Here is a 17,952-nt window from a genome sequence, read left to right as displayed (position 1 = left end):
GGTCTTGCCTCCTGGGCAGCCATGGTTGCGTCCATTGGGAATTTATTTCTTTTAAGCTACACCCACGTTTGAGGACTGGAGTTTTATTTCCCTTACCAATCATTATGCTGTTACTAATATGGGGACAGTGACATTAGAAAGCTGTTTTTTCTAATATTTCTTTGTCACGGTTACAGCTGCTCAGTGGTTTTGGTAGAGCATTTAATTGCATTCCCTAGCGAAAGTTTCCTGAAATACCGCATGTTCTTCTTATTGAGAAATTGCAAATGTTTCATTGCGAATTTTAATTTTCTTAGTAAGTTCCTTAATGTAGAGTGAAACATCTGTTGCCAAAGTTTAAACACTAGAAGGAGCCAAATTCTGCTCCATGAAGGGTTAACATAAAGAATGTGAGTTCTAAGCCTGATTGCTTTCCGGGAAAGCCGCTGACAGAGTTGTTACCAAAGAGTTGTGCTGTGTAATATTTGTGGAAAACTCAAGCTTCTCCCTGAGACTTCTGCCAATGGAACTTGTAGTTTTGAAGTGCTGTGCCATTGCATCTATAGGCTTTCTAAACATACTCTGTCTCAGCACTTGTCTTTGAATTTCCTTCCTGTTCTTTTTGTGCTCTGACAGAAACAAGGTTATACAGCCTGATTGTGGGCAAAAGCAGGCAGGATCCACAGGTGCATCTGGCCTCTCAAAGTGAATTATGGCATTCAACCTTCATCTGAAAACTAAGGCCATCAATTTATTTCTCAAGGTAGAACAAACACTTTTACACAGCTGGGGAGAAACAGAAGTGTGAAAGAGGTCAGAATCGAGGTAGTGAAACCTTCCTCTAGAAATATTGGTTTCATGTTACCTAGCTCAAAAATTGTCTCTGTAAGAAAGAACCAAATACTTTTCTGTAAAACTTTTGAAGTTAAAACTGAATATAGATAACATAATTCTGAATTTGTTTCTTTTTGCATAGGGGGATCCAGGATACAAGGGACCACCAGGAGATGATGGACGTCCTGGAAATTCAATAATGGGACCAACGGTAGGAGTTTTTAGACAAAAGATAAAAAGTAAAGAAGCATGAGACATATGCAAAACTCCTATGAGGTTCCTTTACTTGAACCTTTTAAGTAAAGGAATTCACTAATTCTTCAACTTTTCCATCAATCCATGTTATGTCTATTTTTAAAATAAACTTCTTATCTTTACAAAGAAGAAACACAAAATTGTATAGATAACTAGTCCTCTGTACCTTACCCTGCAACTTCCCATAGGAAGTCCTCATCAGGAACACAGTTCTTCAAATTCAACTCTTCCCCTCTAACACACTTTATATCATATTGTACTTCTGTCACTTGGCATCTTGGCTGCAACTTTATTGAAGACTTCTGCCACTTCTGATAAGGGAGTATTTCAGGGAAAGGTCGCATTCTTATGATCTGTTTTCCAGATTAAATTGGGAATCTTCCTCAGAGACATTTTTTTTTTCCTTTACCATGTCTGCACATAGAATATTCTGCTCAATTCCACCACTTCACTTTGTGGAAATATAGACAATAGGCCCAAATTCAGAAATCAATTAGTATATGTCTACCTAAGACAATATAGCTCAAAATAAAGCCACTTAATTCAATAGCTTTTGCATGATAATATTTTAGGAATACCAGTAACAGTATTTACTCCTGGCTTAATACAGTTCTACCAGTACCTCTACCAGAGGATGCTGAATAGCACATTGAACCATTCAGAAACTTTTATTTCTGATTTTTGAAAACTCTAAATTTCCTTTATCTATAATATAGAAATCACTTCACTCTATTATGCTTATAAAAAGGAATGATGAACATGACTTAATAGGGCAGTTGTTTCCTTAATCAATTAGGTTTTGATCATAATAGCTGTTTTATTTTCTTTTTAATCACCATGGATGCAAGATTTATGTTTATATACATTTTTTGTTGTTGCTTTGAAAGGGTGTAGAAGCAACTATATAATATTACTTTGGAAAAGTGCTTTAGTGTGGAGGCCTTTGAGCCTATTAGGGAAAATTCTAGGATACTGCCCCAGAAGAATTTACCACAGCCTTCGAGAATGCCTCACTCCTTAGGGTGAGTTGAAAGTGGCTTCTCCCATGATGCTCTGCAGTATTATGTTAATCTACCCTTTCCCCATAGGTCATTGCCTTTTGCCCTGCCCTTTGTACTACTCCCGTGCTCCCAAATGATTGGCTCCTGACCCCATACTTAACCCAGGCATCTGCCCTGTTTCTTTGACTTTTGTCCCTGGGCTCCTTCAGTGTGACTCTACAATAAATCTCACTGGAGCTCTATACAGAGACCCTTTCCATCTTTCTTTGCTGACCTAGCTGTGGTGTGAGTGTGGATTGAGTGACTCTACTTGCCCAAGTGGCTTTCTCAGAAGATGCTTTCAGGAAGGTGGCAGCAAACACCATCCATTTTACCACACTGCTACACTTTAGAACCTGCCCTGGAAAGGCTGGAAAAGCAGATGAATTCATTTAGCAGACTACCTGTGGCATCAGGGGCATTTACTCTCTTACCAATGCACTGACTTAGAGTGAGTCACTGTGGTTTTCTCTTCCAGACACCACAAAACTGTAGGAAGCAGTAATCCGAGAATTGCTCCTAGGCCATCTCTTGCATGACTGTTTAAGAAGCCCTAACAAAATAATCTGGACTGGAGAACTGTTTCTTATATAAGATTTGGCCGTAGATTTGACCTAAGTAGATTTATAGCATTTATGGTTATGCTACTAATAACAAGCCCAGACACATGACAAAATCCCAATTCTCACAGAAGAGAATGTGTTCATATGTATTTGGTATTTACAGCAGCCTGCTGGGATTAAATGAAAACATCTGTTTGGCTGTTTTTTACTGTAGTGAAATTAGAAGTAAAAACAGATATGAACCCATGATTTATGTTTTCCTTTCTTAAATGCAAATGTTATGAAATATTTCTGAAACATTTCTCATTTTATCCACAGTTTAAGATCTGTGGATATTAAGAATCAGGAAAAGGTGAAATTGACTTTCCATTATAAAGTTATTTATGATCTAGAAGCATGCTGGTTATTTAATTTTTACAGAGGTGGATCAAAATTCCATCATTTGAAAATTAGGAGCCATGAAGAGACATCTTCAAGAGCTGACACAGTTTGAATCTGGTGGTCAGCTATTCCTGTTCCTTCCATTTAGTGCAGTACAACAGTCTGTGTCTGTTTAAAGTCTCTCAGTGAAACTGTCCCATTGGATTCAAGAATGGATGTGATTCATACAGGAATGACCTACTATATAAAATTTCCTTAGGCATAAGGCATGCTTGGATCACTATCCACATTTCATCTAAAGTAATTTCAGGGTTTCATCTTACCCAGAACATTGAGTCTACCTTGTCTTTCTTCATTGACCTACCTGCTAGCCTAAACCTACCATGTATAACTTTAGGAGACCCAAAGCATCTCTTCTATTTTTCTGATAGGACTAAATTGGTTAGTAAGAATATATTATTTGTGTCTATGGTAGAGACATTCATGGGACAGGAGATTTTGGCCAAAAGTTTATTTTAGTTGTATATCCAACTAAAATACAAGCTGGTTTGTTGTCCAGTCATGGACACTGTATTCAGACAGACCAGGTGCTGAGGTCTGAGCTGCTAACTGGACTGTCTTCTTTATTTCTTGAAGTTATTATATTATTGTAGAAATTTGCAGGCTCAATGCACAATGAAACAACAGTTTTCTGTCCTTTGTAGTTTCATTTTCCTGGTTATTTCCTTTTACTGGAGTAGATAGGGAAATATTTGTATATTTGTGTGTGATTATTCTTGAGGATATGTTATACCTATGAACATTACCAACACTCAAATTGTTGACAGCACTCTACAGCGCTCTGTTGTAGAGGGTATCAACATTTCTTGGTTCTGTGGGATGGAGTGAAGGGCGTGCAGCTCTCTCTATACAGCCACAATATCCATACTGTGCTTGGGAGGGAGGTGCAGGTGGGACCTGCACACATCCATGAGGATTTCCCATTGCTGGTACTGTCACGTGAGCATCTACAGTACAGACCAGCAGCATACCCTCAGAGATGCCTCAAAGCAGCATGTTTTCTTCCTGGGTTCTGTGAACAGTCTATTTCAAGCTCATCTAATTTTCTCATAAAATGTCAGGAAAACTCTCACTGGAGTGAGGAAAGAGGAAAAGTTTGCTATTTGCTTCTTGTCTGGCCATGAAAGGAAGCATTGAGGTTTTGCAGATGCACAAACCTTTAGTGGGAGTCAATGGAAGGGTCAACAGAAGGAGGGATTGTCTCTTGATAAGAGAGCATTTTAGACTGCTCTTTTTCTTGTAACTGTTGTAATTTTTTATTTTCCTACTTTCCCTTATAGAATGAAGTTTTGCTTTACTGTACAAGAGAACCAATGTGATTACTTGGAAATGAAAAATGTGCACATATAACTTAAGGCTGACATTTCATGTTTCAGTATTCTGAATTCAGTTCTTATTGCTCAGACTTACCCCTAAACTGATAAAAAGTTTGGGTTTGAAAACAAATTTAACTTTGTATGGGCTGAATACAAAGTCAATGCTCTGGAAATTTCTCTCTGCAACAACAAATCCAGGAATTAGCATTTTCCTAATAAGAATTCTTATTCTTCTAAAATCTTTATTAATCCAATTGAAACAACAACAAAAAAAGCAATAAAAATAGCAATTCCTGTGAATTTTGTGAATTTCAAACTTTATGAATGAATTTTAAGAGCTGGTAGCTGCTATTCTATATTTCCAAAAATATTTTAAATAGCTTCCTTACATATTTGTTAATATTCTTTGCACTGTGATAGTCCAGGTAGTGGCATGATTTCTGACTCCCTGTTTTGCGTTTAGGGGCACCCAGGACTACCTGGACCACCTGGACCCGAAGGACCAAAAGCTGATAAAGGTGACAAAGGTGAAGCTGTAAGTAGAGTTTTAATTCTGTACTTTGTGTTCAAAAAAACCAAACCAAACAAACAAAACAAAGCCCAACAACATTACTATGTGACAACACAATATTTATATGCTTAGATTAAGTTACCTAAGTGCAGTTAACCAACCTTTAGCTAATTTAAGTGAGTATTTTGAAGCCCTTTACTACGTACAGTACCAGCTGCATAAGCAGTTGTAACTGGATATAAATGGTTCTGATTTCATTGTTGTAAAAGGGATACCATGTAATTCCATAAAAATCTTTATGGCTGCTCATACATGTTTAAATAGAATCACTGTTTTGAATTATTTTTGTGCCTCCCTTTTCCTTACTCTTCTCTGATCAAGATTTCTAATACCATCTGCTTGAACAAATTTTGCAGTTCCAGTTCCGTGGATTTTCAGCTGTTTTTCATACTGGGCAGTTAAATCCTCTAATTTGAAGATTTTTCACTTCTTGCTTTTCTGATGGAATTCTTCAGAAGGAATTAATATCTGAGTTTTCAAACTAGCACATTCCATTACAAGGACATATCATCCTAAATTTCAGTCACTTGAAACCATGTTTGACCAGTGTCTCCCTTTTCCACTGTAAAGTGGAAATACTGTTGCTGTCCTTCAACCACCACATGTCAAACTTCCACTAGCACTATTTTCTTTATGTGGCTAATCCAGCTTTATTTCAAACTACAACCCTCCCAAGCACTCCCAAATGCACTGAGGTGGGACTTGAGTGCTTCCAAGCTCCTACTCAGCTCCAATTTCCTGTCATTCAAACTGATGCTGAGAAGGTCCTTTGGGATTGGAATTATTACCTGAGGCATTCACTCAGAGCTCCTGGTGTAATGCCATGTACCTGACACGTTTCATGTTGTGTAATGTGCAAGGGTTCTGTTGTGCTGTCTCATGGTAACATCTTTCCCCGGCCATTCTGTGCCCCATGAGCTGGAAAGGCCAACTTAATAAAGCACTGTCAGACATGGACAAGATTTATGTGGCTAAGTAGGCAGCAGGATGGGTCAAAGCCATCTGCCCTATGAATGCTGAAAGGGAGCCTGGGAATGCCTCCAGCAGTATGAAAGGCAGCTGAAGGGGCAGATCAATTGAGCAGGGAGTTCAGGAGAGCACACAAGTACACAAAAATATGTTAGGCTTACCTAACCCTTAAATGTAGATGGGTTAGCTCTGGTATTTCAGTTGTGTAATGCTTGCAGCATGTGAATCCTGGAGCAATGTCTTCTTTCTCACTGTTTCCCTTGAGCTGAAAACAAAGTTCTTAAGTCAAGAGTTGTACTTTTTTCCACCAATCTGAGTCTTTTTAGGCTTTCTCCTGGGACTGAGGATGGCTGTTGCTCACTACACATCAGAAATGTGAAGAAATTCTCTTCTTTGTTGAAAAACACAAGTACCTTAAGACAACTGCTGACATGCTTTATTTCTCTGCTGTACCAGGGACCTCCAGGACCAGAAGGCCCTGCAGGACCAGAAGGACCAAAAGGTGTGGGAGATGCTGGGCCAAAGGTATTTGTCCAATGGTAGACCAATGCACCTGACTTGTAAACAAGGCAGACATCTTCCAAAAAATGCATTGGATAAGGATGACAAATCTATGACAAAATGCTGCATTCTCATCTCCCACTTTTCGTTTCTGTTAGAAGAAAAGCTTGTGATAGACTTTTCTGATGTAACAGAAACTAGCTCTCACTTTATCCTCAGACTGGATACAAATTTGCAGGTTTTCCATGCACCCAAAGCCCAGGAAGCTTCTAGATGCTGGTGGAAGTCAGGATCCAACACAAGCACAGTATTGCCTAATAATTATGCCCTTCCTTTCTCTAGCAGAAGTGTGAGGGATGAGGCCAAAAAATGAGTTAAGGGTTACATGGAACTACTGAGATATCTTTTAAGTTGGATCCCTAAGAGAAGAGTATAAACCTTTATCTAAAATAATTTATTTGTTTAGAGGCAAAACTCACAAAAAATCCCAAACAAACCAAAAAACTGATAAGGGGATTTGAAGTACAACACTGAAACTTCCAAGGTTTCCCATAAGACACAAAATAGCTAAAGTCTTACGAAACTATAAGCAGTATGTAACTCACCTAAAAAGTCACATAGTAATTGTTATGTTTCAGAAAGTTGGGAAAAAAGACTTAAGACTAGAATCATACAACAAATTGCTTTAAAATATCCCAGAGTAGTTTTATTAATGATTTCCTCATTGCATATGTGAAATAAAAACCAGGCAGCATGTTGCAGAAAGAAGCAAAAGAAATATTTCCCAAACAAGTTTTCTCCCAAACAGAAGGAACTTTCAACTTCTGTTCTCTGAACAGGAGAATTTACATTTAAAATAAACTGCAAAAACTTCTCAAAAACATCCACAATAAAGGAAAAAGTTGAAGGACATTCATTCTTATAATAACTTAACTTCAGAATTACCACAGGATGGTCCCAAATGGCATTGGGATCTGGGAAACCTGGCTTTATGCTTCTCTTTTGAATTAATGCCTTTCAATACAAGGTGTTTCACATCAAGTAATGCAAGAACTAAAAGTGATTTCAGGTATGTTATTCAATATAAATTTAAAAAAACCTACTAAACTAATTAAATTTTTCTGTATAAGACTACCTTTCCAAATAGAAATATCAGGATTGCTATAATGTAGTCTTATAATACATGATTCTTGATACTACAAAAGAACATTTCATTAAAATCCTAGAATCTTGTATGAAATTATCAAGGCAAATATAGATAAAGATTTAACTTATGACTTCAGGATGTCTAGGGGTATCATTGCATCTGAATTGTTCCTTGCTTCCTAAATGCATTCTGCAAAAGGAATTGGAAAGTCACATTATCAAAAAAGATGGTGTCCCACTATGATGCCATGGTTGAAGGATTATGAAGTCCAGAAGTGTTTGTCACAACTTTAGTGGGAATAGAGGGGAGTAATAGAAATAAATTTTAGTTAAATCCAAAATGGAAATAAATAATTTCCTTTTTTCAAGTGAAAAGAAAGCACTAAAATACTTGCAGTGAAATTTTTCACAACTAGAAATTTTAAAATCAGTGTATGTGGCTGTGTTTCTGAAAAGTATCACAAATATACAGCTATACAGAAATATACTTAGAAAAATCATGGTGCCTGTTTTGTATCAGAGGTTCAAAAGTGGGTCACAAGTCCATTCTGTTCTTACAACCATGAGTTTGTGTAATTTCTGGGACAAGAAACTCTTCAGCTGTATAATTATCAGAAAAGTTCCAGCCTAGATCATGAATGATGGAAGTACAGTATGGAATCATAAAAATGCATTGGGGATGAAGGGGTAAAAGTTGTAAAGTAAAAGTAAACATGTCCACTTTTTGCAGTGGTGAACATGGCATCTAGTCTTTAAATTATTCTTAAATCACTCTAAGTCTTGTAATAAAATGTCATATATTTTAAATTAAATCATAGGGTAGCTGTTATATGGCCTTAGGCTGAGACAGGGAGATTCAGATTAGATATTACAAAAAAGTTTTTCACTGGCAGGGTGGTCAAGCACTGGAATGGTTTGCCTGGGGAGGTGATGGAGTCACCATTCCTAGGGGTGTTTAAGAGGTGTGTCTGGATCTGGCACTGGGTGATGTTCAGTGGTTATGGGGTTACTGTGCTGCTGCCAGGTTGACATTCAGACTTGATGGTCTTGGCTCTAAGTAATGCTAATCAATGCCAGTTGAAGAGAGCTGTTCATATTCCTTTGTAAAGACATCAAATCTTTATTTGTTGGTCCCTTCTCCAGCCATGAACAGCATAAAAAGTATCACCATGAACAGCATAAAAGTATCACCATCCCTCAAGGTGTGTGGAGTGAATTCTATTCATGGTGCTAGTAAAGGGTGTTTATTGGTAGCATCTTTTTGCGAAGGGATGTGATCTGTGTTGTGTTAGTGGAAATTAGAAATTAATAATAAATTTGGCAAAAGGCCTGTGGACTGTGGCCCAGATTTGACTAAGCCAAGATTAACTGGCTGAGACCAGGATGTGAGTTTCTAATAATTGAATTATATTTAATATTACTAATAGTACAATTGAATGTCTAGTAATAGATTTTCTTATCCTTATCTTAAGCAAAACCAAACTGATAAATAGTTCTCACTATTTGTGTTTCTCACTAATTGTGTTTCCTGACAATTCCAGGTCAGATCAGGGTTGCCATGTAAACTAAAAGTATCTTTTTCCATCAAGTCATCTCCGTTGTCACAAAAATTGTCAGAATTAGGAAGTTTGAATCTAAGGTCCAAGTTACTGAAAAACAGAACCCTGCAGAGTACTACTACCCTGTAGTAGTCTTTGCAAGTAACACAACTCAATGAGGGCAAATCATGCTTACACCAAATTTTGTATGAAAAGTTTTCATGGATCTGCATGTTTTATTTGTGTTACAGTGTGATAATGCCCCCCAAACCTGCCTGCTCAGAGTAATGCTTATCCTAACACTCTGTTGGGATAATTAAAAATTCAAGAGTTAAAAACATCTGGTTAAAAATATTTTTTTTTTAATTTTAAAATAGGTAGATTACTTTTTGATGATACCCTTAGATTGGTGTGTTAGTCATGTTGAACGAAACGTTTGTTGTTCTATGCAGAGTGAGCAGCTGTAGCTTTTGCAGGGTATGAGTGGTGCACCAAAGCAAGCATTATCCAACAGGATATAACATATCTGATTTACTTCTCTTTATCCACACCAGACATAGTAAAGAGTGCACTGGAAAAAAAGAAACTGAATACATAAACATCTCTTCTCATTCCCTGATTTTTTGCCCATATTACAGTCTGATTTTTTTAATTTTTGCATTTAACCATTTAACATCTTGGTAGCAAAGGTGCCACAAGGAAAAAAGAATTCACTTGAATTCAAAGAATTCCCCTAGAACTTAGTTCTTAAAATGGAAAATCTTATGTTTTTTCAAATGAAATGTAAATGCACTGGCTACCTGTTATACAACCACAACCCCCCTCAAAAAGAAAAAAGAGCAGCAACAATCTCTGCATATAATAAATGAACATTTATTTGATAAAAGAGGCTCATAAATTTACACACTAGTTAATTTGAAATTCCTTTGAGGATCATTATATAGGAATGTTCCACTCATCTGAATCAAAGCTCTGTTCTCTCTGCTTTCAGAAATGGCTCACATATGTGCACACTGCTAGACAGGAATTTTATGTATCAGAGGTCAAATTCACATGAAAACAAAACTGAAACATGTGGGATGCATTCAGTCTTGGCAGAACCCTATGTTCTGTAGCATTAAAACAGAAGCCCATAATGTCAGAATATAATAAAAAATTGATTTAAAAGCACTGTTGCCAACTAGGAGGTGAGTTACAGACATTGAAGAGCAAGAGCCCAGCACTAGAAATAAAGCAAGTAACTGGATGGCAGAAAGATTATTGAAATCCTTAGCAAAGTCCCTTGTGCATGAACATTTGGAATGGATCCAGTTGCAATATAAACAACTTTTGCAGCTTGGGGCTTGCGTATTTGAACTAAAATGTGGAAAGTAGAGATGTAATAGCTTTTTTTTTTTAATATGTTGTTCTTACAAATACTGTTATATGCATTAACTCTCACTAAAGAGAGTATTGCAGTGTCTGCTCTATGTTTCAGTATCAAACACACACCCTTCACAGTAAATGAGGTGTATATATTGGGAAATCCAAGATTTACTTTTCAGTTGACTATTAGGCCATTTAATGGTTTTTTTCTTGAATAAAAGGTACAGAATAGACATTGGAACCTTGCACTTTACAGTGTCTTGACCCAGCTCTTTATTTCTTGCCTTCACCAGTGTTTTTCTAGTTCACTGTTTTACTGATGGTGTCAAGCTTGTCTACAAGCACAATACAGGAAATAAATTAGACCTCATCAAAGAATAGTATTAATCGTTTTTGAAATGAATTCCCTGAAGGACAGTTTAGTGTGACACCTTAGGAAAAAGAACTGCTCCACTTCACAACTCATAAAGCAAAAAAAGTATTTTTCTTTAAACCAAGAAGTACAGAAACTGTGAGGATTACTATAAAGCTCTACAAAAGAGCTTTTCAATGAGACATCTGGTATTAACTAAGCATGTGAGGCTAAAATTCAATCCTTCACCTGCAACGACCCTGTGGAAGACTGTGTTACCCATGGGAGGAAGAGGCAGATGACTTCAGGTCACCCTTGGGCTGTTTTTGGTCAGGGCAGGTCTAAGAGCAGGTTTTAGGTGTACTGGGTACTGGCCCATAAGGAATCATTTATGTTTGGTAACCTCCCATTCAGTTTCCACTACAGCAGCTCACAGGCTGTTTCACAGGCCACAGTATTCCAGGGTCTCCTAAAAAAGTACCTTTTAATGCAGTATCTGTATATCTTAGCTCACATATCTCTGGCAGATTTCAGAGGGAGGCTTGGACAGGGAAAGCTTTGACTGCTCTGCACTACTTCTCATGAAGAGCTGGCCTACAATCAGCTTAAAATCATATTGGGGTTGTGGGGACACTGAGAACAAATAAATATTCCTTTGATAATAGAAGGTACTAGATAGGAAGATGGATGCATTGCCAATGTCTTGGCTCTTTGCATTGGCCAGGAAGGTCAGATAAAAATGCCTTAGGTCTTCTGAGGGAAAAATTTCCTCCCAGCTGAACATGGCACTTAGTTTTACCCAATCACCCTGACACAGCAATTTAAAGCTAAGAGCATCCATATACCATGCCTATGTCCTGACTCAAACTGGCCAGTCTATAGTGCTTTGGATGAAACAGGAAAGAAATTCAAAAGCTAAATGTTACATCAGGAAGAAGAGCATTATAAACTTAGTCTGAGCCTTAGCCTTTGTAAGTTCCCACCTCTCCAAATCCCTCGTACCTGAGAACAGTTTTGGCCCTGGTATGTTTATATAACTGGAGACTGAACCTTGGGAATTGCACCTAAAAGCAGTCACTATAATGACTGCACACATTCTTCCCAGAATGTAAAGAAAATCAGTAGAAGATTCTGTTTTTTTTTTTTTTCTTTTTTAATCTGTTTGATATGTTGTTTCATTTCATCTACCACAACTCAAGTGACATCTGTGATTTGTGATTTATACTTGCACCTCTGTCCTAGATTGAATGCTCCCTCTGCAGGCACAGCCCTTTCTACAGCTATTCCAAGTGCAAAAATAAGTACAATTAAGAGTTTGTATAATGATTGCTTCTTAATTTTGTCAAGAAATACCATTTCTTCTGCTTTGTTTTTAATATATTGGATGATCAACAGCTTCTCAGTGCATTTCTTTATTTGTACTTGCCAGCAGTGAAATAGGTTTAGGAATATCAAACTAAACACAAATCATAATATTCTGCATCTCTAATTATAAGTTATAGACTACTTTTATCTTTTCAAGGAATGATGAGACATTTCTAGTAATCATGTGTTGAATGTGTACCTATTCCCTCACTGGTACAATCATGGCCTGAGCAAAACAAAACTGCCTCATCTGTCCCTGTGCATTCCCTTTATCACTAATGTTCCCTGACTCCCCACCTCCTTTGCTGGGTTTTTCTGCAGCATGAGGGGCAGCACCAGACTCTCTGTTACTCTCATTTTTACCTCAACAGAGGCCTGCTGCCTTTTCTCTGCTTGATGGTTAAGGGATGAGTCCTCTCTGGATTTTCTTTGTTCTTCAGTAAAAGCATAAATTGACAATGTCAAAAAGTTGTCTCCACTACCTAGCCTCCAGCTATCACCAAAATGTTGAAAGTTAACATGGCAAAGGCCTGTACATTTCTGATCAATTTGGCTGAAATCAACAGATGAGTTCGAAATACACTGGAAGAAAAAAAGAGAATGAAAACAGACAAGCATAAGCAAAGGCAGAGTATATCACTTAAGCCTTATTTCCTTCAGAAGTCAAGCTAAATGTACATTAGGGCTTTTTTAAAAAAAGAAAGGGTGCTATATTGATGCTATTAAAATTCATTTAGTTTACATAAATGCCTAAATTTGACAGTTCTGGAAGTGATGAATTTCTCTAGTGTCAGAACAAGCACAGTATCAGTCAAGAGCATCGTGATCATTGTTCCACTAGTAAGCTCCCTGTCCCTCCTGCTAATGTGATCACATCCTGCAAAATATAATGGGAAAACAGTGACGTTTCCAAATGGGTTTGCTTGCTTTTGTTGTTGTTGTTATTGTTTTTTTGTTTTGGTGGGGTTTTTTTGTTTTTTTGGGTTTTTTTTTTTTTTTTTTTTTTTGTTTTTTTTTTGTAATTGATAAGCCTGCAAAGTAGAGTGCTAACTCTGTTGGTGATTTTGATCACATGGATATTTGCTAGGGACATAATGTTTTTCACCTAGGGCTTAAATGATGTGGGTGCCTGTATTTTGGGCTTTTTTTTTTTTTAATGTCTATCTGTAAAGCAGCTGTTTATTTATGTAGTATTTGTTTGGCTTGTTTTTTAAACTCAGTGGTTTGACTGCTTCATAAGTGGATGGCAGATGTAACATTTGCTAGGTGATGACTGACATTTCTGTGACTATTTTCAGGGAGACCGTGGATATAAAGGTGATCCTGGGCCACCAGGGCCTCCAGGATGGGGACACATGGGTCCCAAGGTTGGTATGATGCCATGTTGAACTTTTTTGTGCTCTTTTGTGATGCTGGCAGCCAGACCCTAATCTCTCAGACACCAATCTTCATCAGTTATTGATTTACATTGGTGCAGCTTCAGGAGAAATCAAGCACGTAAACATGGTCACTAACCATACACTTCTACCAACTGGATTAGGAAGAATACTAATGGGATGAAAATTGCATTTGCAGCTAAACTTTATGAGATTACATCTGGAGATTGAACAGAGCTATCAGACTGGTAAAATGATTCATTTCTTCTGTTTGTATCTATCCTGTTTCCAAGATATTATTTTGTGCTGGAAAATACATTAAATGTGAATTTTATGTTTGCAATTTTTTGCTCAATCAAATTAAATCCAATTTATTTTGTCGTTAAAACCATTAGGAAAGAAATATGAAAACAAACAGCTAATTCTATAAGCAACCAGCATGCAACATCTGGGAAATTTTTTCTCCCTTCGCTAAAGTGATTTATAATTTTAAAAAGACATACTGATAAGAAAAGAAATTCAGTGCTTTCCTGGATTTCTTTTTTGCAGGTTTCTCTACCAATTATTTTTACACAGGCAAAGAGGAGAAACATTGTGTATATTTTTCCACTTTCTGATAGTTTAAAGATACACCTTTGTAACTTTTTGCATAACAGCAGAGAGTAACAGAACCCTCCAGTGCTATTTTGTATAAACTAGTATCTGAATGGAGAAACATTGCTATTACCAGCTCCAGATAGGCAATAAACAACAGGGCATGAATACTTTTCACCATGGGTTCGATTTTTACCTTGCTTTCTGACAGCTGCAACAATTTCAGTACTTTGTTAAATCATACTGACACAGCCTGTTTGAAAAGAGTAACTTTGGAGTGGGTGTCAAAATCCTAGTGTGACACTATGTGCTCTTTCCACAAAGCCTGTGAGAAGGAAAAATGTGTTCTCTGTGGGGAAACAGTATTTTGTTTTCAAAAGTGAGGACATATATGTAGTCCCTCTCCTATGAAGAAAGGCTGAGAGAACTGGGATTGTTCAGCTGGGCAAAGAGAAGGCTTTGTGGTTGAGATGATCCATATATATATGCATATGTATATGCATAAATATATGTATACGTGTATATATAAATATATGTATGTGTGTATATACATATGTATATGCATATATATATATGAAGAGTATTTTTTGCAAGAAATTTTGTGAAAACTTGTGACAAACTTTTTGTCCCCAGAGATGATAATGGTGACTTTTCAAACATCACTAACATCTAGAAGTTAAATATTTAGAACTATAAATTTATATTTCATGATGACCAAGTTTTCTTGTACTTCTGCCTAAATATTCAACATATACAAAACCTAGGTAATATACACACCACTGAATGATTTCCTCTTACTGTACTGGAGCACAGTAATTATTTATTATAAGACAGTAATCAAAAGTCCAACCTGAGTTTGACAGAAATTTTTATGAAGCTTGATCAAATTTTGAAATTTTTTTCAATTAAAAATAAATTTTTAGAAAAAGGAAAATCAATCATTTAGTTTTGATGTAATCATAAAGATATACTTCACTTGGTCACTTTGAAATGTTAGATTAGCCTGCCTGCAGACACAAGGGCTCTGCCTGACTTTGACTGTATTGATACAAATCAGCACATGCTGCTTTGGCTTTTCTCTCATCCCTTCCCACTTGGGATTTTCTGAATGACTGCTGCTCCTAGGGACTGTGGCACCTCAGGGGCTTGGCACATGCCCATAGTGCCAAAGAACTAGTTAAATACCTGGCAGATTTACTTACACTAGGTTTTACAGCTCTGGTCCTTTGTGCCTCTGCTATTGTGCCTCTCTTTTGTGACTGCATGAGGCTGTTTTGTAAATATGGTTTCTGTTGTCTTCTAGGTGGGGAAAAATGAGGAAAATATCACTCTGTGACATGAGTAAATTTATTCTTTGATTATTTTCAAATTATTTGTTCCTTTGCTTTCCTGATAAGGATAATTACTAAGACCCACAGTGAGAAACCATAAACCAAAGAAGAATCAGACCTAGAATCTTTGAACTGGTTTTACTTCTTTTGCTTGCAGTGACTTTGGGATTATTTCCTTAGTGTTACCAGGAGTTTACCTCCCAATCATTCTTTTTTGCTTTTTTTGGCTGACTGTTATAGGGTATTATGGGACGTGAAGGTTTGCCTGGTCCCCCTGGCCCCCCTGGCGTCAGCATACAAGGAGACAAGGTAATCCAGGTTAATGTGATATCTGTTCAGTTTCTTCTCAAACTGTTTCTTAAAGTGATTCATTATCTTCTTTCCACCTTTGCCACCAAATCAGTGAGCTCCTGGAAATATTAATTTTACACTTAATTTTTGTATTCATAAGATATGCAATGCTTGCTTTATTTGCTGGATTTTCAGTATTGTTTGCATCCAATTGCTTTCCTATTGTTCTTGTAATTAAAAATATGTTTAACCTGGAGACAACAGGCTTATCTCTGCCACATCTTATTAATTTACTTAGATCCATAGTTTTCTCTGGGTTGCACTTGTAAAAGGCAGTAACAGAGACCTACTGTGGCAAAGTAAGTTAAACACATGTAGGAATAGAAATGAAATTAGGCAGTCACCCACATACTCTTAATTGGGTTTTTAGTCACCCAGTTCCAGCCATGAGCTGTCTCCTTGAAAGGAGAAACACAAACATATTCTGAGCATTCAGTAGTTAAATTGCCTTGTCATATATGCATGGAAAAATTTATTAAAACTGGAGGCTCAGTGGAGAACAACCCAAATTTCTCCAGTTTTCCTTAATCAATGTGCTTAAAATTGAGCATATGTTTGAATATTTCCCTGGATTAAGTGGTTTGTGCTCAGGTCTCCAACTCTGAGTGGCCAATCACCAGTGATTCAGTAAAAGGGGCTATGTTCTAGTTTGGTTAGAAAAGATGCCTCTTCATACAGTGATTTTGGCTGTAGATACTTGAAACATCAGAGAATTCACTGGCAAACAGGTCTTGATTGGGAAACAGTGGCATTCTGAAACAAACAAACAAATTGATAAAAATGTATATTGTTTGCAAAATGATTCAGAGGACAATCTTTCTTTGGTCCATTGTGGAATTATTTCATACAAGCTTTACCAGAGAAGCACAGATTCCTTCAGAATTTATTTTGTTCATGACTTGCCAGTTCACTGACACACCATCAAACAAAGGCATGTTTCTAACACAAGGCTGTGAAATTTAGGGATATTGGAAAGTAATGTGTCCTGTTAATGAAATTTCTTTGGTTTTGGAAACAGAACCATAATGATGTGGTGGATCAAACTCAGCTACTGTTGTTTTTGTAGTATTCCATGGCTTGTGTAGGTACGATTGGTCTTGCCGTTTCTATTTTCTTAACAATTGCTTTTAAAAATTACAATTATTTTTATATAATTTTTAGGAACAGCCTATTTCTGAGCAACTTTTGCATCTGTCTTGCTCTGGTAGTGCCAGTTTCCTCCACACACTAATGCTTGTTGACTTTTCTCTGTCTATTTTGTCCTTCTATTTCTTCACATATCAAACTTCGTTCTTTTTGGCCACTCTTGATCAGATTTAAGTTACTCTACTTCTGCACTTTAGCTACCAATATCACTCCAAGTATTTTTGTATATAAAGAGAGAGATCCTGGTCTGCATATGGTAAGAATGGAATGCCAAAAATGACTTGGTTTTCAAGTTACTTTATGTTAACAGCTATATTCACAATTTTTTTTTTTATGCTTGGTTCCCTTTCAAAACCACAGTCTAGACATTCTCAGATCTGCAGTCAGTTCATTTTGGTAATACTGGTGGTCAGGTTTGAATTTATTATGTACATGAATTAAACTGTCAAAGCCATAAATATTTTTAAATTAATAGAGCACACTTCTTGGGTTTTACTAAGTTATAGAATCTATGATAAACCCTTCTAATGCTGATTGATACTTGTTGCACAAGTAAAGGAAGGAGGATTTGATTCTGTGGTTGATGTTTTAAAGGATGAAACTCACATGTGTGCTTGTGAGAAATGTCAGCTGTATGGGTATGAGTTTACTTAGAACAGTAGGTCCCATTCAGTTTTCATTGCCTGAACACCATCATAACAATGTCAAATGGGCATTAACAAATGGCAGCAAGAAATCTACCATTTCATTGGGTCTGACATTTATTGCTAGTGAAGGACCACTGGAATACACAGCAAATCATGATTTTGATTCATATGTATGTGCTCTGCAGACCTGCAGAGGAGTTAACCAGGAAGCTGTGTGATGACCCAAGTGGAAAGGAGAGACTGTCCCAGTGCTGAACAGCAAGCCTTGAAAC

The 17,952-nt window shown here is 36.9% G+C and overlaps 1 protein-coding gene across 2 annotated transcripts in view; it reads left to right on the top strand.

The window, feature by feature from the left end:
- COL28A1 (collagen type XXVIII alpha 1 chain) overlaps positions 1 to 17,952 on the top strand; it is a 59,636-nt gene that overhangs the window by 30,894 nt on the left and 10,790 nt on the right. For both annotated transcript variants that reach the window (XM_050971329.1, XM_018909441.3), the window contains 5 exons: positions 956 to 1,024; positions 4,892 to 4,963; positions 6,425 to 6,493; positions 13,534 to 13,602; positions 15,777 to 15,845. In XM_050971329.1, coding sequence (XP_050827286.1) covers positions 956 to 1,024; positions 4,892 to 4,963; positions 6,425 to 6,493; positions 13,534 to 13,602; positions 15,777 to 15,845 — 348 coding nt within the window. The remainder of the gene's footprint in view (positions 1 to 955; positions 1,025 to 4,891; positions 4,964 to 6,424; positions 6,494 to 13,533; positions 13,603 to 15,776; positions 15,846 to 17,952) is intronic.

This window comes from Serinus canaria, chromosome 2 (assembly GCF_022539315.1).
Source record: "Serinus canaria isolate serCan28SL12 chromosome 2, serCan2020, whole genome shotgun sequence".
In the NCBI taxonomy this organism is placed as follows: Eukaryota; Metazoa; Chordata; class Aves; order Passeriformes; family Fringillidae; genus Serinus; species Serinus canaria.
This window is presented reverse-complemented; position numbering and strand designations above follow the sequence as displayed.